At 35.2% G+C, this 24,584-nt stretch overlaps 1 protein-coding gene and 1 long non-coding RNA gene across 5 annotated transcripts in view; one reads left to right on the forward strand and one right to left on the reverse strand.

Moving 5' to 3' along the window:
- LOC147834386 (uncharacterized) overlaps window positions 1-24,584 on the reverse strand; it is a 310,219-nt gene that overhangs the window by 38,958 nt on the left and 246,677 nt on the right. The window lies entirely within an intron of this gene.
- Window positions 1-24,584, forward strand: part of prkg1b (protein kinase cGMP-dependent 1b) — a 263,744-nt gene that overhangs the window by 30,123 nt on the left and 209,037 nt on the right. For 3 of the 4 annotated variants that reach the window (XR_015503247.1, XM_087274556.1, NM_001441604.1), the window contains 1 exon segment: window positions 10,247-10,413. Coding sequence is in view for 3 of the 4 variants with exons in the window: in XM_087274556.1 (XP_087130682.1) it covers window positions 10,247-10,413 (167 nt within the window). In the remaining variant the exon portion in view is untranslated. 4 annotated transcript variants of the gene reach the window in all.

Here is a 24,584-nt window from a genome sequence, read left to right on the forward strand (position 1 = left end):
AACACGAAGGAATAAAAATATTGAGGAAAAATTAATTAATTCATTCATTTTCTTTTCGGCTTAGTCCCTTTATTAATCTGGGGTCGCCACAGTGGAATGAACCACCAACTCATCCCTGAGAGACACCCATACACTCTCATTCACACACATACACTACGGACAATTTTTGCTTACCCAATTCACCTTTACCGCATGTGTTTGGAAACCAGAGCATCCTTAGGAAACCCATGCAAACACAGGCAGAACATGCAAACTCCACACAGAAATGCCAACTGGCCCAGCCGAGGCTCGAACCAGTGACCTTCTTGCTGTGAGGCGACAGGACTACCTACTGCGCCACCGCGTCACCCCTTGAAGAAAAATTTATTATTTATTTATTTAATTTAGCGTACGCAAAACAAAATAATGATAATAATAAGAAAGCAAACAATATTTTATACCAGGACATTTTCTGTTAGGTTTATTTAGCAACTTAACCTTAAAACACAACATAATATCAAGCATAATTCAAAATACAGCTAAAACCTGTATATTACCCCTATTTTTGTACTTTTCTTTGCATCTGCTTATCTGAGTGATTTTGAAGTGATTTTGGGTTTTATCTGGCCTATGTTCTCCCTGTCCCATCATGTTATTAATGCCATTCATTACTGTCAGCTGATGGCCACCCATGTCTGTGTGGGAATAATAGATTGTCTCAATGCAATATCTTCATCGAGTATGATAAGTGGAATGATTTGCCATTAATCCCCTATTCAGCGTCAGACAGAAGAAACAATGGAGGCTGTATTTCTCCAGACAATTGCAACAATCGGGGGATAAGAAAAACAGCACATGAAATGAGTTTATAATCCTATAAGTGTTCCATTAGTTTCAATCTCATGTTCCCCTTGGAATTTATATGCATATAAATGATCATGCATATCCGCCGCTGCCACTATGAGTTTGATTTGTTGGCAGTTGCTATTAGCAGTGATTGTTCTAAAGCCTTATCATCAGCTGGGTTGAACTGTAACAACTAACAGATACACATGAGGTGTGTTTGGTCTTCTTTTTTTTTGTTAGTATGGGTGTAAAAGAGAAGTTTATGAAGCAAGGCATTAATTAGTTAATTCACTCAAATGAAAAAAAAGAAGTCTTATTAATTACTCACTCTCATGTCATTCCATTCCCCTGAAACATTTGTTCATTTTCAGAAAGGAAATGAAGTTATTTTAGTTTAACTCTTTTAATCTGATTTAATTCTCAATCAGAGAGTTATTACTAGAAAAACCGAAATACATACATTTCACAATATTGAAGAAAAAAATATTGGGTGGTAGTTAAACACATTCCTTACTCTCTAAACCACATTCAGAGGAAAATAAAGGAGGTGTACAACAACAAAAAAGAAAAACAAACAAACAAAACAATAAAAAAAAAGTTTTAAGTTTAAGCTAAATGCAGCAGTCTTTAAAAAAAATGTAATTAAAAAAATTGGTACACTGTAAAACCTGGTAAGTTAACTCAAACTGTTAAAGGAAACTGATTGCGACAAATCATGTAAGTTTTAAAACAAAATAGTTTGAGTAAACTTATATATGTATAGTCATATACACATATATTAGTGTTGATATCGTCAAACATTTTGAGTATTCGCAACTTATAAATTAAACGTGTTAAGTTCAATTATCAAATTGGTAGCCACTTGTTCGGTATCACTTCTAGAGTAAAATTAACACAAAAAAATATAACAAATGCATTTAGGTTCTTTTTAAAGGTTCTGCCTTTTATAATCAGTTTTTGAGTTACCATAACTCTTTTTCCTTAAGTCAAAATAACTTTTTTTTTTTTAAATAATAAGTTAAACTAACTAATTTCATTTTGTGATTATTACTGTTTTACAGTGCATAAAATGGACAAACCTAAGCAATAGTATCTGGATGCAAGCTGTCTCATGATGCAAGCTGAGATTGCATTTCTCAGAGATGCAATGTCAGACACAAGGCACTCAATGAAACTTGTAAGGGGGAGGATTAAGGGTGGGGTTAGGTGAGCGCATTCAAATTGGATGCTTGAATTGGAGCACCTAGGATGCAGCTTTAGGTTGCAACTGCACAAGGACTGCGTCCAGACCCCTTTCAACCTAAGATCTAGACACTTTTTTTAGGGGGAAATTACTAGTGAAATATGACATTATGTTCATTATGTTCATTAATTTTTCTTTTCGGCTTAGTCCCTTTAGTTAATTATGGTCGCCACAGCGGAATGAACCGCCAATCCAGCATATGTAGCGGATGTCCTTCCAGCTGCAACCCATCACTGGAAAACATCCATACACACTCATTTACACACATACACAACAGACAATTTAGCTTACCCAATTCACCACCCGGAGGAAACCCACGCCAACACAGGGAGAACATGCAAACTCCACACAGAAACATCAACTGACCCAGCCGAGGCTCAAAACAGCGACCTTCTTGCTGTGAGGCGATTGTGTTACTCACTGCGCCACCATGCTGCCCCATTCCCATGTTTATTTAATTATTTAAAAAAAAATAAAGTATTTTTTAATAAAACATAGTAATGAATAAAAAGGTCACATGTGGATTTTGAGAAAATGTTTTTGTTATGATCCAATGACTTTTGAATCAGTTCAATAAAATGGTTCCTAGAAATGCATTTTTCCAACTCTAAATGACATTTTTGCTATATTTGTCCATATTTTACATAAATTCGAACTTAAACAGCCCATCATTGTAACTAGAAATCTTTGAATTTGCATAATAAATGAATAATTTAATATATAAAAATGTCAAATATGTATAACATGCCAAATTAGCAGGACTTATCTTGACTTGCATCTCAAAAATCGATGAGTTTTGTTTAGTGGGAGGACAGTTTGATATACAGAAACGCCATTGTTTGCAGCACTGGTGCCCACATGAACGAGGACTCAGAAAACTGTGCTGATTGTTAATGTCATTAGTCCAGGCAGATCCACCGATCTCGAGCCCTTATCATCCGCCCATGGGACATTAGTACCCAGCAGGAGTGTGCGAGTGGTAGTAACGCAGTGTATCTGAGCAGTCATCTGTCCGCTCCATGTCCTCCTCGCAGATGGTCCATTTCTTGCCATCATATCTGCCACACTGCCATTTCTAATCAAAGCAGAAAAGTGATTCAATATTTCCACAAGCAGGCCTGCTCGGGCAATAATTGAATAATCAAATTTATCCACACCGTGATTAAAAAATAGATTTGTGCAAGGGGACTTGGAATGCAGCAGCACCAGCAAGGCCATCTGACAGGCATTGTGGAATGAACTGCGGTTCTGTCAATGAAAATGAGTCACGTCAAGGCTCCATATGAAGAAAGTCATTCATTGACCTGGTGAGGTGTTGATTGCATTCACAAACCCGTTTATGGGAAATTATCTCTGATTATTTCAGGGCTTTACTTTAAAAGTGAGTAATTTCATATGCCATAGTGGTGAATTTGAGCTGTCTGGGATCTGGAAAAAAATAAGCAAATGCGTTATTACAGTAGTTCTTTCAGAGAAATCCAGCGTTTGGGTTTGATTTTGTTCATGCATTTGCAAAAATGGTTTCATCTGTCAAAAATGTCCTGTAGTCAACATTTAAAGTGGATCAAACCTTTCATCAAAGTCGTCCTAAAACTATTCAAAAACTCCAACTATTGTCTTAGGACAATTTTCAAGAGTTCACACTTAGCTGATGATTGATTTTTAAGCAAGTTTGGCATGCTGTCCTGGGAGAGAGCCCTGAGCTCGAAGGTTCTTGAGCCCTGGGCTCCCTCCCGTTTGGAGGAAGAGAGGGGAGCCTTGAGCTCAGGTAGATCTCGACAACTCCCCCTTAATAAGAGCTGATGACTAAAAATTGAATGCTATTAAAAGATATGCTGCATTATGAGATTACCTGTATTGCAAATTTAGATTTATCAATTTACTTGTTGTGCATGTTTTTGGAATGTGGGAGGAAACCAGAGGACCCGGGGAAAACCCACGCAAGCACGGGAAGAACATGCAAACTACACACTGAAACGACCACCGGCCTGTTAAAGGACTAGAACCGGTGATGTTCTTGCTGTGAGGCGACAGTGCTAGTCACTGGGCCACCGTGCTGCCCTATGGAGGGAAAGGTGAAAAGGTAGGGGTGGAAGTCGGGATTCTTCAAATCGAAGATGACTGTAGCGAAAAAACCCTGGCTCTTTATAGTGGGTTAGGAATGGCCTGATTGGTGGATCATGCATGCTAATGCAGAACCAGCCGTGTTCAATCATAATCACGTGCTCCTCTCGAAATTAGTTTATGAATAAACTTCACTTAAAAAACTATTTTGATCCCCTTCAAATGTTGACTACTGTATTACTTATAGAAAGAACAAATAGGAAGAGCTTTAATTTTGAAACCATGTTATTATGTATACTTAAAATGAAAACTTAAATTTGTGAATAAATATGTTTAAATTTGCATCAGGGCCAGGCAGTGGCGCAGTATAGTGCTGTCGCCTCACAGCAAGAAGGTCGCTGGGTCGAATCTTGGCTCAGTTGGCGTTTCTGTGTGGAGTTTGCATGTTCTCCCTGCGTTCGCGTGGGTTTCCTCCGGGTGCTCCGGTTTCCCCCTCAGTCCAAAGACATGCGGTACAGGTGAATTGGGTAGGCTAAATTGTCCGTAGTGTATGAGTGTGTGTGTGGATGTTTCCCAGAGATAGGTTGCGGCTGGAAGGGCATCCGCTGCACAAAAACTTGCTGGATAAGTTGGTGGTTCATTCCGCTGTGGCGACCCCGGATTAATAAAGGGACTACGCCGACAAGAAAATGAATGAATAAATTTGCATCAGCAACATTCCAGAAGGTTGATGCTTGTACTGTCACAGGAGTGTCTATCTGTGGAGTCTATTTAGATGACATAGTTATTTATTTTGCAATTTGGGAAGAACATAAACCCTTGCGTTAGTGTTTAAATTATTGCTAAAAGCACAGATTAACTTGAACTTAATCAAGTGTGACATTGCAAAACAAGAGCAACCTTCCAATGCAAGTAAGGCCTGTGCAAGCCATGGTCGAGGCTATTGTGGATTTTCCAAGACCAAGCAACAAACAGGAGCTGTACTGTAGTGTAAGTTGTTTTCTAAGATGGACCAGATATTAGATTGAACAGCCCATATATTACACATTCAACAGATGCCAAAGAAATCATAGCACCATTAAAAAGCAAACTCTAGCTCTGTTGTTTGCATTGAGAAACCTTTTAGATCTGCCTGTCTAATGCAAGTACCCTTAAACTAGCATTGTGATATTTTGCTTTTCTGTGGTATATATACTTTGATATGAATATAATTTTCCAGATGATTGAATAGCTCTATTTGGGAAGATTTCATTCATTTAGAACAACTGGCATGATCAAGTTTTTTTCTATGCAATGCTTCTGCATAAAATATAATGAATTCTGGGAATTTTCTGAGGAGTGTATTTGTATTCAAGTACAGAAACTAACAAATGTAAAATAACATGGTCATCATCAAAAATAGAAAATAGATAAATTACAAATACAATTGTATTCGTAATTGTTCCTTAACTCCCATTATTGACACTGGAATTTAATCCAGTGTGTCCAAGCCTCAGTATAATTAATATAACTTCTTCCTTTCTGTTCATACCATACACATTTCTTTTTGTCTCTACTATTTTTATTTTATTTTATATAGATGCGTCCCTTCTTATCTCTATCCCAGATTCCTTGCCATTTTTTTTTAAATATTTTCTTCAATAATAGGTTTCATTTCTATTTTCCCTCTGGCTCCTCCTACCTGTTTAAGCTGGCAGGTAGCTGATAATTACTCACAGCTGTGTCTGCTTGCCAATCAAGACACCAGCAGCATAAAAGCAGAGGAGAACGTGCCAGTGTTTGAGAAGTGTTTATGCAAGACGTCTCTCTAGAGCAGTTCAGTTGGCCTACAAAACGATTTATTAGTAGTGTTCTACTAGATTTTAGCTTTGGATCAAGCACAGACATTTAGGTAGGTTAGTGTTTGTTTTTATTTGCGTGTGCGTCTTTATTAACATTTAAAATTAAGTATGAAGATTTATCATTTTGACTTTAACCCCTGCCCCAAATAATAGGGAGGTAGCTACTTCAGTTTTGTTTGTTGAATGTTTTCTACTGCTTTGAGGATAGAAAGGGATTTAAAGTGTCAATTTGAAAGTCCCCATTATTATTTTTTATTTATTTAGAGCTGAGGTGTCAAACACCTGCACCGTTTAGTTTCAAACCAGCTCCAACATGCTTGCCTGTAGGTTTCAAACAAGCCTAAAGAACTCTGATAGTTTGAACAGGTGTGTCTAATTAGGGTTGGATCTTAACTGTTCAATGCTCTGGTTCTCCAGGAGCTTACTTTGACACCTTGATTTAGGTGTGTGTTTTTTATTTTTTGACCCCTCAAGCTATTTTTTTGGTCAGTTACCCTTATCTGTTCCACACATTTAATAAGATAAAAATGAGTTCTTTAAAAAAAGAAACTTATGAGAACTGAGAAATATTAATACCGTGGATAAACCATTTGCAAACACCACTGTTTGAATGCTTTAAGACTAAGCAGAATCCACTCGCTCATGAATTTGGGAAATAAAAAGGTTTAGTTAGTCAAGGTTTTGGAACATTTATATACTACTTGAAAGCTAATGATATTTGGGTAAAATTTATTTAATGAGTTCATGCTAAAGTGATGTTTTCACGAAAGTATGACCTTTTATGTACAAGGATGCAATGATGATTTCTCTTAATCTATTGAAATAAATTGCAACAACAGCTGTGGGTTACTACAAAAAGTCAATGTCATGTGGCCTTGACTAAATATAGATTAACATGCTGTTCACAAGTCAACATATCTGATGTCTCATGGTATTGAGTGGCACTCATGTCATTGGGGTGGAGGGCTGTAAGACCCTACACTGTAGCAACTCCACCAATCCCAGGTTATCTGAAATTGAGGGAAAGTTGGTTTTATATTCGCACATTTGTTCATTTAACTGTATATTGTTTACATCACTATCTAATTGACTGTAAACAATGCTGTACTTTTGAAAATCATTGGATGTTATATGATTTCACAATTTAGAATTTCTAAATACTACCTTTCTGAAATTATATTATTAAGGAGAATGTCTGAATATTTGAATATAAAACCAACTTTAAATCTATTCTGAAATTTAGGTATGGATAAGGTGCAGGCTGACTCCATTTGCAGTACACTAGCCTTCAGCAACCTTTCCCTACTGTGGCCTTGATAAGCTGGAGTATTGTGGTCTACGAAGATGGAATTAAGCCTATGTTCATTTTCATCTTGGTTTCATATCATATTTGAACAGCATGATAGAGGATGGGTAAAATAATTCTTGAGCCAGAAAATGTAATGGTCAATTTATAGATCAAACACCAGTTGGGAACTTTGCCGTCGTTAGAGACCAGAAAACTATGCAAAAAGTACTGAAACATTGAAGATACACATGCACATTCTAAAGTGTTTCACCTGGAGAGGTTATAGTGCATTTTTTAGGCTCGCATCCTGAAATTTCACCCAACAGCTGAACAACTTTTAGTGAGCAGCTTTCATGATTTTGTACTTATTTTTTAGTTGTTAATGTAAATAAGAAATCTCGAAGTGAAATGATGTTGGTCAATATGAATAAACATCGAGATTAAATTTTTTTTAATTCACAATTCGGTTGCTGCTAAATGGGGAAAACTTCATAAAATTTAAGTAATTAGCGTTCTTTGACGTCATTATCAATATACAAATTGACTATATATATATATATATATATATATATATATATATATATATATATATATATATATATATATATAAAATATATATATATATATATATATATATATATATATATATATATATATATATATATATATAATATATAAGCTGAGTGCAGATCAAATAGTAAGTTGTAGAGGCTTAAGACCTTAAAGGATAGTAATAAAAAGTATAAAATCACTATAGTATAGAACAGGGTTCATACACATTTTTACTACTAAAATTCCATGACTATTCCAGAACCTTCAAGTACATTTTCATGACGTAATGTTTCATGTCTACTTAGTAAATAATAAGAAAAACAATGACGTACTAAGTTATTACAGCATATCATAGAACATGCAACAATCTATGTTGTTTTAATTTGTTTTTATATCTATGTACAATTGATTTTGATAATGCTTACAGAGCACTAACAATGTGAGAGCAAGTTTTTGGCCAAGGACAGAAAAGAAGTAAAGACAACTAACTAATATTCAAGTTAGGGCTGCACAATGTATCGTTTCACCATCAATGTGTGTATCCACAATAGTCACATCCCAGGATATGCATTGTTAGGATTTTAGGTAATATAGAGTTTAATCATAATAGAGTAAAAGTTTTTTTTATCATGCATGCATTTTTAGAGATATTTCACACAAAAATTACTTACCTTTTTCATTACACCCTTCACTTGTTTCAATTGTTTTATTTAAATAAGCGCAAACAGTATAATTTAATAACTTCTATAGTATTGAAATAAGTGAAGTGTGAGTAAATAGTGAGTACATTTTAAGCTTTGAGTAGATTAAAGCCCTGTGACTGTGAACATTTCAATATTTCAAATTTTAAAACATCCGGCCACAAGAAAAATGTGTAACTTTAATAAAGATGAAATAATATACAGTAAAGACTATGCAGTGTTGATTATTCGATATCTCTACCTGAAAACTGTAATTCACTTTTATTTTACTATATTTTATTTATGTATGCTTGTCATTTATTTGTTATATATTATTCCAGATTAACTCCTCTACAAAATCCCCCCAATCAATCCAAATAAACCTGTTAAATCATCTGGTGAAATTGTAGTCATACATATCTCAATATATACCACAGAAATATTAAATATGGAATTGTTACATTTTTCCAATACTTAAAGTATACAGATACTTGTTAAACTAATTTCCATCACTTTGCCAAAACTTTGTGGGTTTTTCTGTTTTTCCAAAACTTTTTCCAGGCCTGGAAAATGCCATGTCAAAATTCCATGCCTTTCCAGGTTTTCCATGACCGTAAGAACCCTGATAGATTACACAGAAGTGTTGAATCTGGTTTTCAACATAGTGAAAATTTTGGGATATTTAGATATTTATTTTTTATAAACATGAGCAATTCCATGCAAATATCAACCTTGCCATGAAAAAAAGGTCACACTTTACAATAAGGTTCATTAGTTAATGTTAATTAATTCATTTACTAACATGAACAAACAATGAACAACACATTTACTACAGTATTTATTCATGTTAATAAACGTTAGTTAATGAAAATACAGTAGTTCATGTTAACTCACGGTGCATTAACTAATGTTAACAAGCATAAACTTAAATGTTAATAATGCATTAGTAAATGTTCAAATATGATTAATAAATGCTGTTCATGTGTTGTTCATGATTAATTCATGTTAGTAAATGCATTAACTAATGAACCTTATTGTAAAGTGTTACCAAAAAAAAAAAAATCTAGTTTACCAAAATAGCGAAAACTTTTCAAATTTTTTTTTTTTTTTTGTGCGTATAGGCTTGTATCGTACAGGACTATAAAACACTTAAAAATCCCTCTGTCAAAGTTTTCAAACAATTATTTTTGAAATACTTTGGAAGTATTTTTGAAGTCCAACAAGTGGCAATTTCACATCTATCACATTTATACCCCATATTTTCCCTCCTAAATGCAAAATAATAAATAAAATAAATCATGTTTGTTCTTCAGTGAGCCAGCTCTTATCCTTTTGATTAGCATCATTTACTAAATACATAAAAAAGAAGTTGTTATTCACAATTTGCTGCTTAATGGGGAAAAAACACGTTAAAATTAAAGTAATTTAAAGCAATTAGCAATTAAAATAAAGTAATTAGCATTCTTAACTTTGACCTCATTATTACGATTTTCTTTACCATTAATTAGATGTGATACAGAAATTCACTTAAACATTTATTAAAACCCCAAAAGTCCAATCATTATACTAGAATTCACACCTTTTAGATTTATTGAATTTCACTATGTAATCACAAGTAAAATTGTGAGTCTTGTTTTGTGTCACATCTGAAGAATAAGTGACTTACACACTGGACTACCGAATCTGTTATTATTATTTTTTTCATCTATTTTTGATTTGATGGCTAAAAGTTCTTCTGTTTTGTCATCCACAGGTCTAAAGAACTAATCAAAGAGGCCATTCTTGACAACGACTTTATGAAGAACCTGGAGCTGTCTCAGATCCAGGAGATTGTAGACTGCATGTACCCTGTGGAGTATGATAAAGAGAGCTGTATCATCAAAGAAGGTGACGTGGGCTCCCTGGTCTATGTCATGGAAGGTAGGTCATGTCAAAGTATCCCTGCTGTTTGTTTACTTTGGTGTGTTTTTACTAGGGTTACAGATGATTTGCAGATGAGGCAGTAAGCTGCTATTGTGATTTTATCATGGGAAAATTCTTTGGCATGACTATGTGTTCTTTGGCTCCACTTGTGTAAAACTGAGTGCAGGCCAAAGTCGTAGAGGCTTGAGACTTTGAAAGATGGTGGTAAAATCAGCTTTTTATTTGCAGCTTTGTCTTGAAGTATATTGTGTCAATCTGTTTGTGGAATACAAATGCATGTATTGAGTCCTGTTTCCAGCATGGTGACATTTTAGGATGTTCAGATTTTTTTTATTATTATAAAAATGAGCAATTCTATGCAAATGTCAACCTTGCCATGAAAAAAAATCAAGTGTTCACCAAAATAGCGAAACCCTTTCTAGGTTTTTTGTATAGACTTGTATTTTAAAGTTCTGTAAAACACTCAAATGTCTCTGTCAATGTTTTTAAACTAATATATTTGCTAAAATATATTAGCAAATATATTAGTTGTCCCAAGCTGCAATATAAATGGCAGCTTATCCCACAAGCTGCAATTTCACACCTGACACATCCATATAATAGAGAGATCTAACATCCATAATGAAGCTTTTTCCTCATCAATGCAAAAATAATAAATAAAATACAATCATTCATGTTTGTTCTATAGTGAGCCAACTATTATTCTTTTGATTAGCATTAATTATTTTGGGTTGAGCAGTTTAATTTTCAGAATTTCTACAAAGTATGTTGTATAAGGTAAACTCGCAAACTTTTTTTGGTCACATCCACAACATGTTTATTTACCTCATTTTAATATATTTTTAAAAAATGATCCCGTAACTCTGTGGTTAGTTGTTTTGGAAAATATAAACAGATGTTTCAATATTGTTAACATAGTATACTTTTTCTGTGCATTTATGCTTTTAAGTTTGTACTGCAAATAAAATTGCTCACATGAGTTTGCAGACTATAGTCCTTAGTTTTTCACCCACTCAAAGCTAAACAAGTGCAAAAAGATTCACTTGTGTCCAGACGTTAAAAGTTCCAAAATTAGAAGTATTTTTTTGGCCAAAATATTACAGTAATTTTTCAATGTATTGTGATAATTTTACTTGCCTCTATAAAGACTGCTGCTATAAAGTATATTACATTTTAAAATTCTATCAAAATTAACTTTATAAGTCACATTAATTTAAAGATACTTAAAGGGGTGGTCCACTATGATATCATATTTTAAACTTTAGTTGATATGTAATGTAGCTGTGTGAACATAAACAACATCTCTGAATGTAAAAAGTTCTAAGTTCAATGCTAAGGGAGAACTTGGTTTTTACTGAGTTAGCTTACCAATGCCTACAATAAATTAATTCTGGGGACTACAAAAAATACTTCCGCCCCCTGTGAGATCACAAAGGTTCGTTTACTGCACATACAAACTGTACAGCTAAGGGCTGTGGCCAGAGGCGCTGTAACGTTATAGCAGATATATATATATATATATATATATATATATATATATATATATATATATATATATATAATATATATATCTAAATAAAATCATAATAATAAAATAATCAGGGACACCATTATGACTACTCAACAACCCGTCCAAAATGTATGTTGCCAAATATACTCAAATGCCAATAACTTCAACTCTAAAATTTATGAAATTTGTGAAACCCATGACACATATGGTTCTTAAGAGCTTTTCAAACTTTTCTGGACATTGTGAAAAAAGTGATGCTAAAACAAACTGTTAGATATTAATATTTAAATTGTTATTATTATTATATTTATACTATTTATAAAAATTATGCCGGAATTTATGTACAATATAACCACATTTGAACACTGCAACAGCTGTCAAAAAGTGTCCCAATTTACCTAATTTTAACCTTCCAGTCACTCTATAAATATTATATGAACAGCACCTGTGATTAAATATTCATGAGGCGCTGTGGATATGTTCCACATATTTTTAGTTTTTTTTTTTTTTTGGTGGATTATTGAGAGGAATACTTTACATGTGTCTCCACATGGAGTACAAGAAAAAAAAATTCTGAACTAATATTTCTAGGTGATTGAGCAGTTCTTATGTAGCTACAATTTGAGTTTTTGGTTTAATTACCACTTTAAAAATCATCCCTCTTGCCATGTAAATTACCATGTTTAATTATGATTCAGTTTTTAATCTTTCTTTTTTTAATATGGCTTAGTATACACTGTACAAATGCTGGGTTCCACATAATTGATTCATGTTGAGATAACATTAAGCAAGTAACTTTTGTCCCAAAAAAAATAAACAACTCAAGAATTGTGTTGTTTCAGCTCATTTTAAATAAGTAGTTTGAACAAACAGCAAATGTAATTTGTTTTAGTGTACTGAATGTAGACCAATGCGATTAATTGAAATCGTATTAAAATTATATAAGTTTTGAACATGTACCATTTCTAAATCGCCATACAGTAACATTTTTTTGTGTTCTTCAGTACTTTAGGGTAATTAGTCTACCGAAATTTGTATATTATGTACAAAATATAAAGCTGATTGGTCAGTTGTTGTTAACTTATGTGACTCACAATTTGGCATTCTGAAAAGTTTCAATGTTTTCAACTGGGCACACCTGGAAAAAATGCAAGCGTGTCACTCCCAATATGCACACAAGCCGTGCGCCTTCATTGGAAAAACGCAAAAGATGCGATATTTGAACAGCTTATTTCCTAGCAGCGTCACAAAGAGGTCTATGGACATGGAGAAAAGTTCACGCAACTACTTCTGATATATGGTCAAATAGAACACACAGTAGCCTATTTGTTTGGCCATAGGTCTGTTCTAGAGACAGTTTGTTCACTAGGTGATTATTATTATTTTTTTTAGGTTTAAGAGACATGGTACAGGTTTTTTTGATAGATCTAATTGTTTTCCATTGGAAATATGTCTCAGATTCACACTGTAAAATTTCTGTGTGTGTCAAAATTGTGATTAAAATCAGTCGTAATATTGTTCAAGAAAATCATGATAGGTTTCTTTTGCCCATATCGCACAACTCTAACTGGAAGTCATCTGTTTTCTGCAGTGGTTTAGATTTATACCCAGTATATATTTATTAAATCATGTTTAGCTCTCTAAAACAGGACTGATGCCATTTGAGCGCTAGCTTAGAAATAAACGGAGTAATAAGCTTGAAGCTTTTTATTTGCAGGCAGTTGGTTTGAATAGCACGTTTTTATGGTCACCTTGGGTCTTTTCACAGACTTCGTTTTTCAAGATTGACTTCTTTTTTTTCATACTGTACATAGATTTCTTTCATTTTTATCCTGTTATCGTCCTGTGTTGTCAGTCGCAGGTTCTGTCATTTATAAATGTGCTGTTTTATTTTGTTTGACGATAAACAAAAGTCCTTTTAGTCGTATCCGCATTTTATTTAAGCCGTCAGTCGTCCACACAGACTTCTGAATGAATGGTCCCGGTCTTTGCAGTAGGTTTAAAAGTTCACACATGGCATGTCTGAAAAATAGTCTGACTTTGATTGTGAACTGCACCTTGTAATAAAAGCTTTGGTACAAATTGGTCCAAAGTTGCACTTTTTAAATATAATCTGTTATTTAGAGAGCTTCTGTCATTTCTGAGCTGATTATTTTTCTCTTTTAAATATTTCCCAAATGATTTTTAACAGAGTAAGGACATTTTCACAGTATGTCTGATAATATTCTTTCTTCTGGAGAAAGTCTTGTTTGCTTTATTTCGGCTAGAATGAAATCAGTTTTAAATTTTTTAAAATACATTTTAAGGTTAAAATTATTAGCCCCTTTATGCTACTTTTTTTTTCGATAGTCCACAGAACAAACCATCGTTATACAATGACTTGCCTAATTACCCCAGCCTGCCTAGTAAACCTAATTAACCTAGTTAAGCCTTTAAATGTCACTATAAGCTGTATAGAAGTGTCTTGAAAATGTTTTTTTAAATAAATAAAATATTTACTGTCTTCATGACAATGAATAATTCTGACTTCAACTGTATATTGCAATATGAATATAATTTCACCAGATAAAATTGAATAGCTCTATTTGGAAAGATCCCATTCATTTAGATAGATTAAGATGATCAAGTCTATTTCTACTCTGTTTTAATAACTTATAATAAATTACAAGCATGTGTTAATACAACTGAGGAGAGATAGAAGTTAAATAAACAGTGCTTAATGGTTTTCTGTGGAGTCTAACAGTATTCAGGTACAGAAGTTGAACAATCAAACATAAAAATAACAGAGTCAGCATTGTATAAACCAGAGGTGACCAAACTTTTTCGTATGAACGGCCAAAAACTAACTATCATTGAGAGAGCCGTGGGCTGCAGTTAAATATTCCAAACTATATTACATTAAAGTTGCTATAGGTCATTTCCTATTTCTTTTTCAATATATTTCAAAATAGAAAACGTTTCTTGAAATCGTATTACCTAATGCAGGATGAGTTTTAAAACTTATTGCAATAAATACAAACAATCACATTGGAGTTCAATGCTGAATACACTAGTTAAGCAAAATCTGCCTTTGACTTCATTTGCTAACCAAAGTCTCTGCATTGTTGGTGACAGTATGAACAGTTAAACTAAACCGAATTAATGTACACCATTTAAAGAGCCCCTATTATGCATTAAAAAAAGGTAATATTTTGGGTTCGGGGTTCTCCAAAAACAGTCTGATATGTGTGCAAGGTCAAAAAACACTTTCATTGTCTTATAGTCTGCAAAGGTTACCATTTGCCAACTTTGGCCCGCGGGCCCTAGTTTGGGCATCTGTGGTATAAACAATCAAAAAATAATCATATTTAATAATATCTGTGTTTTAATCTTTAATAAATAATCTAATCCTGTGATGACTCATTGCGATATCGATGTTCAAATGATGTGTTGTGCAAACCTAACAGGCATAAAACAATGCCAACACTGTAAGGCCCAATCCCAATTCTGTTTTTTGTACCCTACCCCTTCCCCTCGGCCCTTACAACCGAGGGTTTGCGATCTGATGCTTCATGTGAGATCAGAGGATTGCGACTGCTGTAGTTATTCCTGTTGTATTTTTTTTATTTGTATTTATCTTCAGAAAATCACTAAAGGCATTTAGTATGTTACCATAACGATCTAATGGAGCAATAAGATCGTAACTGTACTGTGTATTTACACATTGGCCATATTCATCAATGTAAACACACCAAAAACAACATTAACATTATAGCAAACACTGTAAAATGCCAATTGAAAGCCACTAGACATTACTGAGAGGGTGTCAGAATGCTGTGGGACTGCTGTACAGGAGTTATTAATAGGGATTATAGATAGTGAAATTTTGGGACACCCCTATCCCTTGGCGTGCACGCACAAAACGAGGGGTAGGGGTAACTGTAAGGGTAAAAGCTAAGGGGTAGAATTGGGATTGGGCATAAATATAGCACTATTGTCAATTAGCTGGAAGCACAGAGTACACTGTATGTTTTTTAAGGGTCATCGGATGTGAACCAAGAAAAAGATTACTTCCAAAATGTTTCAGCAACATTTAAAATTCATGAATTAGCACTGTGCGGGTTTTGGTATTTATAAAAACAGAAGTGATTGAATAGAAATATTCTGTGAACCACTATGAATAGGTGTCGAAGAGTGGCAGATTTACCATTTTGTTCAGTAGAGCCACTTGCCGAGGTGTTTTTTTTTATCACAATGCTTTGGCCCTGAACCACTTTTGGCTTTCCAAACTAACCCCTGCCAGTCGCCACAGGAGGGTTGCTCTTTACCTGCAAACCTTTCACTCCGCTTCCAGTAATGTACACTCGGCAGGTGGTTCACCACCTCCTCGTGCATTGTTTTCCTCATAGAATATGTTTGGCTAATCGCCTCTGGTGACAGAGATGCTAATTTCTTTCTTTTTTTGTGTCCACTCTCTCATTCAATTCCAAACCTCTATGACTAGGCACTATGGCTATGGACCGACTCAAGAATATATTTAGGAAACAGCTTCAGCATTTTTGTTTTTTCTTGCCTTGATATTTGAGTTTGAAGTGAAGGGTGAGTGAAATGATAAAACTCTGCATTCTGTTCCAGCTTAAAGGGAAGGTCCCCCCCCCCCCCCCCCACCACCACCCCAAAATGTAATCATTTACTCACCTTTTACTTGTCTCAAACCTGTTGTCTCTCCTATTGTAGAAGTCAATGGTTACATGTTTTCAGCTTTCTTTAAAGTATATATTTTTTGTTTAGCAAAAGAAAGAAACTCGTAAAGGTTTGACACCACTTGAGGGCGAGTAAATAGCAAGGGAATTTCCATTTCTGGGTGAAAATGGATTGACAGGTTTTTATTTTTATTTTTTATTGTAACATGTTCCTTGAAGTTCACTCTATGCTGTTATTAAGTCTTCACAATATATCGGCTCAGCATCGAAATCACAATGTGTGCATCAGTAATATTCACATAGCAGAATCTGCAATGCTGAGTTGGGATGAGTGTTAATTATAATTAATGCAGTTTAATTTGAGTGAACATTGATCATCTGCGCGCATTTGTAAAGTGATAGTTTACCTAAAAATTAAACTTTACTCACTAATTTTATTTCACCCTTCACTTGTTTCAAATGTTTATGAGTTTCTCTTTTTATGTTGAACACAAAAAGAAGATTTTTAATAACTAGTAAACGTTTGAAAAGAGTTAAGGGTGAGTAAATTAAACTATCCCTTTAAGGGTCTAATTCAATTCATGTTTATTTCTATAGTGCTTTTACAATGTAGATCATGTCAAAGCATCTCAACATAGCAGTTCTAGTAAACTGAAACTGTGTCAGTCCAGTTTTCAGAGTTTCAGTTCAGTTTAGTTCAGTTCAGTGTGGTGTATATTTCACTGCTGAAAGTCCAAACACTTAAGAGAAAATAGATAAATGTGCAGCTCTACAAGTGCCAAACCTATTTGACTGTCAACATTTCAATATTTCAGAGTTTTAAACAGAGGTGCCCAAACTCGGTCCTGGAGGGACGGTGTCCTCTAGATTTTAGTTTGCAGGACACCTGCCCTCCAGGACCGTCTGGCCACCCCTAGTTAAAAAGATTTAGCCACAAGAAATAATGTTTGTAACTTTAATCAAGATTACATCAATATCAATATCTGTATATAAATAAATATCTGTACCTGATTAATGCTAGGCTCTCTAGAAAACTATAGTTCACTTTTATTTTTGCTATATTGTCTTTATCTATGCTTATCATTTATTTGTTATATATTATTCAAGACTCACTCCCCTAGAAAATCATCCTAATCAATCCAAAATGAAGAATTCTTTCCAATAAAGCTGTTTAAGTGAAGCTGTTCTGATGAAATTGTTTCCACATCGCAAAATATATTGCAGAAATATAAAATATGGAAATGCCAGATTTTTTTGTGCAGTCCTAGTTCATTCATTCATTCATTTTTGTTCAGATTAATCCCTGATTTGTCTGGGGTTGCCACAGCGGAATGAGCTTCTAACTTATCGATATGTTTTGCACAGCGAATGCCCTTCATAAATTTCGAAATAAAGTGCGGAAGCGGTCTGTAACTGGTTTAATTTTGGACGGTAGTGGACCGTCTAGCAATATCGCTCCTGACTCCCGAGCTCACATATGTATGTGTGTGAATGAGACAGCATGATGCTGCGTTTAGCGTGTGCGTGTATGTGTATGTGTGTGTGTGTGTGTGTGTGTGTGTGTGTGTGTGTGTGTGCGTGTGTGTGTGTGTTTGTTTGTTTGTTTGTACAGACAGCTTGTTATAGGCTGTCTGGACTCTATAGCTGGGTGGTTTTCGGTTTTGTTCTCCCTCGGGTAAGAACAGGCGTAGTGGGTTGAAAACGGGGCGGGTCGGGCAGCTGAACAAAAAATGCTGAATATAAGCGGGAGCGGCCGGGTTCGGGCTAAAACCTGGTGGGAGCGGGATTCAAATTTTTTTTAATTATTTGCCACGTTATTAGCTAATAGTGTGTCAGAATCCCACTTCCACAGTAGAAGTTAAGTTTTCTTTTACTCAAGAACACGATTCACTATCTGTTTAGGTCCGCCTATAGATTTCTGCATATAAACAGCAAATGCAGGTCTACATAAAAACCCAAACAAAGAAAAATGACAAGACACTATGAAAAACATCTTTGCATTGCCTTACTTCTGATCTTGAGAAGAGAAGCACTTTATTTTTAATGAAGTTCCAGACCATGTCAGTAACAACTTCATCATTTATTCATTGATTTTTTTTTTTTTTTTTTTTTTTTGTTAAACCATGGATTTATTTACAAACAAAGGTTTTTCAGAAAGATTGAATGTAAATTGTTTTTGTCAACTAAGTTGGATCTGGCAGTATGACACCACTTAAGTTTGATTAATTTTTATTGCTTTGCCTGCTATTACAGATTGTTTGATATGTACTCATTATTTAAAGCTTTGTAAATCTCAGGTTTGTGTATCTATGAAGCATGGTATGCTGTCACGTGAATGCAGATGTTTATATTGGTGGGCACAGCTGTCTTTTTTGTAAACGTTGTGATCTTATAAGCAAATTGCTAAAAAAATTGTTATAACCAGCTACTGTAATAATGCTTTAGAGCAGGGGTCTCAAACTCAATTTACCTGGGGGCCGCAGGAGGCAAAGTCTGGGTGAGGCTGGGCCGCATAAGGGATTTCACAAAAAAAGTCCTCAAATGTCATTATTAGCAGTTTTAATTATTTCTTCTGAACATGAAGTGTCCTGAACATTAATAGACCATTGAGTGAAGATTATGAACAGTTCTTCTGAACATGGCATCTTTTGCCTACTTCTTGCTGCCAGAGACTCGACAGCGCTTCTTCTCACAAATCTGAACCACATTTGGCTTTAGAGCGTAAGCAGTTGAGACCCTCAGTATGGCTTGAAGATGATCATCATTAAGTCTAAACCTGTATTTTGACTTATTGAAGTCCTGGGAAGAAAGTGGGGGAACTCACTCAAAACTTCCATTCCCTCACCTAAAAAAAAGGTGTATATATGTATAAATAAAACACCCCCACCCCACTCCAGTCACATCAGTCTGTACCAGTCTGTATCTACCTATAATATCAAGATGCAGGGCAGGCACGTGCACACATAGGGCTCAACCTGTGCAGAGCACATGCCCTTTTTAGTCTTGCATAGAAAGTGCCCTTCCAAAATTATCAAAAGTGCCCCCGCGACGCGACACACCCTCGGTCCCGCCCTTCAGTAGGCGCGCGATAACACCGCTCTTAAATACGCGCGCGACAACACAGCTGATCAGAACGCGCGCGACAACGCGCAATGAGTGACAAGCGTGCTGTGTACGGATAGAATCAGCGGAGCGGGGAGAGAGAGCTGATTCAGTCAGAGTACAGCGGTCGGCGCGGGCCACAAAATATTGCCCTGAGGGCCGCAAATGGCCCGCGGGCCGCGAGTTTGAGACCCCTGCTTTAGAGTCTACAATCTGCAAAACCCTTTCCAATAACAGGACAAATCAGGTGACAAAAACAGGACAGAGATTAGAATAAACATTCAAAGTTATGTTTTTATATAGAAGTCTTGATAACATTATAATATTGGAAGTGAAAAAGTAAAAAGTGTTAAAGGCATTCCTTTTTAACTACTTTATATAGTAAGCTATTGTAGTAAACAAAAGTACTGGATGACTAAAGTATAAGTAAAAAAAACTTCTCATTTGCAGCTCAAAAACGTTTAGTTGACTACACTTCCATCAGTATTGGATTACTCTTTATTACTCAGTATTAGATCTACTTTATATGCATGTACCTCTAAATGTTTGAAAAAAAGGGATTTTGTTTATCATAGGACCCTTTGATTTGTCACAGGTTCAAGTGCACGCACACATCACTGTAATCTACAATTAACTGTATATAAAATGACAGAATTGACCTCATTACAGTCAAGGAGAAAACAACATATGTTAGTTTTGATTTTTAAAGCTTTAGTTGCTAAATTACCACAGTATATATCTAGTTTGATGGTGCACTGCTCAAATACTTATAAAACAGTTCAGCAGATAAACTTTTACTTAAGGTTTGATTTTTAAATTTTTTTTCAAACAGAGTTAGGTCGATCTGCATTCCCCAAGTGTGCTACTTATGTATGGAATGAGCTTCAAAATATACTGCATATGAAATCTGTACTGTCTATTGCTACAGTACATTTAAAAATAGGTTAAAGTATGTACATTTAGGGGAATTTCCGATTAAACAAGTAGATAAATAAATATAATGGATATTCAATTTTCACCATAATAATCTCTTCATTCTCTTCCCCTGTAATAATATGCTGACAGACAGATGCCTTTGGTGCACAGCTGTCTGAATTTTCAAGCAATTAACAGTTTAAAGCAACAGGTCACTGCATTTTTCTGGGAGGCAAGTGAAGGAATTAAAGGTTAGGAACACATTAATCTGACGGCTGTTAATGAGAAACGCTTACAGATTCCTTGTGCTCGGCTGCACATACAGTATACTGTAGAATCAGCAACTGAATAATGCAAGTAAACCTCTGGCAGATTTAATTTAGCAATTGTCAAATAGATTTCTTTTAATGTTCAATATAAAAAAAGTCTTTAACAGAATTGAATCACGTAATACATGTTAATTTGAGAGATTTATTTTGGTATTAACAAAGATTATAGAATACAGAAGATGTTTCACATGCAAAGTTTTGAATGGGGAAAATGTAACTAAAATTTACACTACCTGACAAAAGTCTTGTCGCCTATCCAAGTTTTAGGAACAACTAATGATATCTTGACTTCTAGTCGATCATTTGGTACCAGAGGTGGCTTATATGAAAAGCAAAGGCCTCTAGATTACACTTATTTTACCAAAATAAAATAATCATACATGGGTTTTTAATAATTTAATTATGACAGTAAAGTCTAACTTTGCTAAGACAAAAGTCTTGTCACTTAACAGAAATAATGTACAATGGGGAATATGCCGAGCTAATGTGTTTCCCATACTGATACACTTCCGGTGACCTGTTATTGTGATTTATTTTTTTTCCATTTTATACGGTTCCTTTTACAGCATCGATGTTGTAATGTTATTCAAATACAATCAGTTAAACAGACTTTGGCATCCATTTAGTTGTTCAAGCGTAAAACGAGACAAAAAGCCGTTTGCTCGCACTCACCCGTCAGAATCGGCAGGTTAGCGCAGAAGCTCCATTAATTATACTGGGGTAAAATAAATGCTAATATTATAAAGACATGGTGGGGAAAATGTAATTTAATGCAGTGCTTCTTGTACAATCTGAGACCCACTTTATATCGGATATCTCTCAGCCAGTGGAGATAGCTGATTTTTAAAGAAAACAAAACTTAAACGTGCCGATTTTGCAATGGCATACAATTCGCCGGAAACGATTAACCCAGGTTATTGGCAAATTAAAAGTCCTATTAGCATGCTTCGGCGTATACCCTATAATAGAACATAAAGTCATGGTGCAGTGGAAAAAATAATTAATATTGTGTATGTTTCTCATAAGCCTGGAGGACTGCATCCATCTCTGCAATGACTCATATCACTGATTAATAAAGTCATATGGAATGGCAAAGAAAGCATTTGTGCAGGACTCCCAGAGTTCAAGATTCTTTGGATTCATCTTTAATGTCTCCATCTTTCCCCAAACATTCTCAATAATGTTCATGTCTGGTGACTGGGCTGGTCAGCACCTTGACCTTCTTTGCTTTCAGGAACTTTGATGTGGAGGCTGAAGTATGAGAAGGAGCGCTATCCTGCTAAAGAATCAGCCCTCTCTTATGGTTTGTAATGTACTGGGTTTGTAAATGTCTTGATACCTCAGATTGTTGATGTTGCCATCCACTCTGCAGATCTCTCACACGGCCCATACTGTATGTAACCCCAAACCATGACTTTTCCTTCTCAGGGATTTTTGTGAGATCTTGGATCCATGCTGGTTCCAACAGGTCTTCTGTAGTATTTGTAATAATTGACATACTGTACAGCTTAACATGATTCATCAGAAAAATCTACATTCTGCCACTTGTCCAAATGATCAACTAGCAGTCAAGTTATTATTTGTTGCTCTTACAACTGGCATCGATGACAAGACATTTGTCAGGTTGTGTTTAGGGAAAGCCCCGCCTTCAAGTAAAGGAGCCAATCATTGACCACTATAGAAATTATTCTCAGTGCAGATGCATGTTTTTATGACAGTTTCTGTAGTTTCTTTATTATGAACTCGCTTGGTTTGACAAACATGCTGGAAATTCAACAATTAAATGACACCCAGACATGAAAAATATATCTACATAAAGCTCAAAAAGACTACTTTAAAATGAACCAACAGCACTTGAAAACAAATGTTCTCTGGTTTTATAAACCATGTGAAATTAACATGAGGTACAGTCTGTCCCTTCTGATGTCATGAATTCCCTCCTCCACCATTCAAATGCAAATAAAAAAAGGGGTCGCTGTCATTATAAGAGGAGATTTGCCATCAAGACCAAGTTAGGAATTACTTCAGAGGTGAAGCTTGAACGAACTCTGCATTATTCAGAGAATTATATTGATTCTTATGTTAGTATTGTAGTTTGACTGAAAGGATGACATCTGATCGCGTCCTCCAGAAACAGCCGTAAAAGAGATTGGTGTCATGATCTTAGTCCATTAAAGTAAGCACACACATTAATTTGGGCAACCTGATTTATTTATTTATGTTTTTGACATGGTCAAACTGACATTTAGGAGACGGTTGTTGTTACAGTGAGGGAAATAATATTGAACATTTTTCTAAGAAAACATATTTCTAAAGCTGCTGTTAACTTGACATTTTCATAGGATGTTAGCGACAACCACACAAATCCATATATTCAAGAAAAACAAAAATAATTAGTTTAGAAATTAAGTTGTGTAATGAAATGAATATGTATTGAACACATGAAGGGAGGTGTAGAAAAGCAATACATACCCAGACACCAGCAGAAATCTCTCAGTAGATATTCAGCAACCCTCTGCCCTTCATTAGTGTAAATTAATGTTAGCTGTTTCAGCCCAGCATCGACATTAGCAGTATGATGACAATGAAACCAGAAATCTTTTTCGATGTGTGAGGCGTCTATAAGCTGCCATCACCAAAAATGCCTTTTAGATAAAGTATTAAATACATTTCTGTAGTTCAGTACTTTCTCCTTGTGTCACTTTATTATTATTACACAGACAATAGCTATTTTTTTTCATATTTTATTTTGTTTGGTTTTGTTTTGGGGGTTTTAACAGCATATGGTTTAATTCCATGTCAACAGCTCCTTTAGAAATATTATTTCCAGGACAAAAACATGATGGTGAACAAAATGGACAGTGGTTGTGGTCTGATGGATCTGTGTATGGTTACACCAATGTGTATGGTTACACCAACTGGTGCTCAGGAGAGCCTAGTAGCGGGTCTGAGCACTGCTTGGAGATCAACTGGACATCAAACCATTACTGGAACAATCAGGGCTGTTCGACCCGAATAGGCTATCTGTGTGCCAAACCGCTTGTACCATGTTAGTGTGACTGTAATTCCACCCCCCACTCCCCCCCAACTGTATATTTACTTTATCACAAATATGACATGCAATCATAAGCTCGGCAAACACTTTTGGGGAATTGGATATTTTCCCATTCAAAGAGAAGAAGCTGCACCTGCATGCCCAAAAGGTGTTTAATAGATGGCTGCCAAGAGAAACAACTTCCCTTAAAGAGACTTTGGTAATAATGAGACATGCAGCTAATATTTGATATATTTCCGGACTTCACCCTTTGTCATTTTTGCAGGACTGAAAATATTTTCTGTGTGACGCCTGTGGTCTGTATATATGGTGCATTGTTCTGTTTCTGTGGTGAAGCAATGTGGAGTATGAAAAATGAAGGCCTGTGGGAAAAGGCTGTTTTTGTGTCTGGATGTTTGTTTTTATAGTTCTGCGGCGCTTCGCACAAGGCATCAGCTGAGAGATGTCGTGAACGGGACGTGAGGGCTCTGACTGCCCCCTTTCTGGATGTTGACTCATAAAGGTCCTGAAGGGAGGGCAGATTGCAGCTGATGATGTTCAGTCTGCTCGAATACAGTGCTGTGGCGGATCCATAT

This window comes from Danio rerio, chromosome 12 (assembly GCF_052040795.2).
Source record: "Danio rerio strain M-AB ecotype USA chromosome 12, GRCz13ab, whole genome shotgun sequence".
Lineage (NCBI taxonomy): Eukaryota > Metazoa > Chordata > Actinopteri > Cypriniformes > Danionidae > Danio > Danio rerio.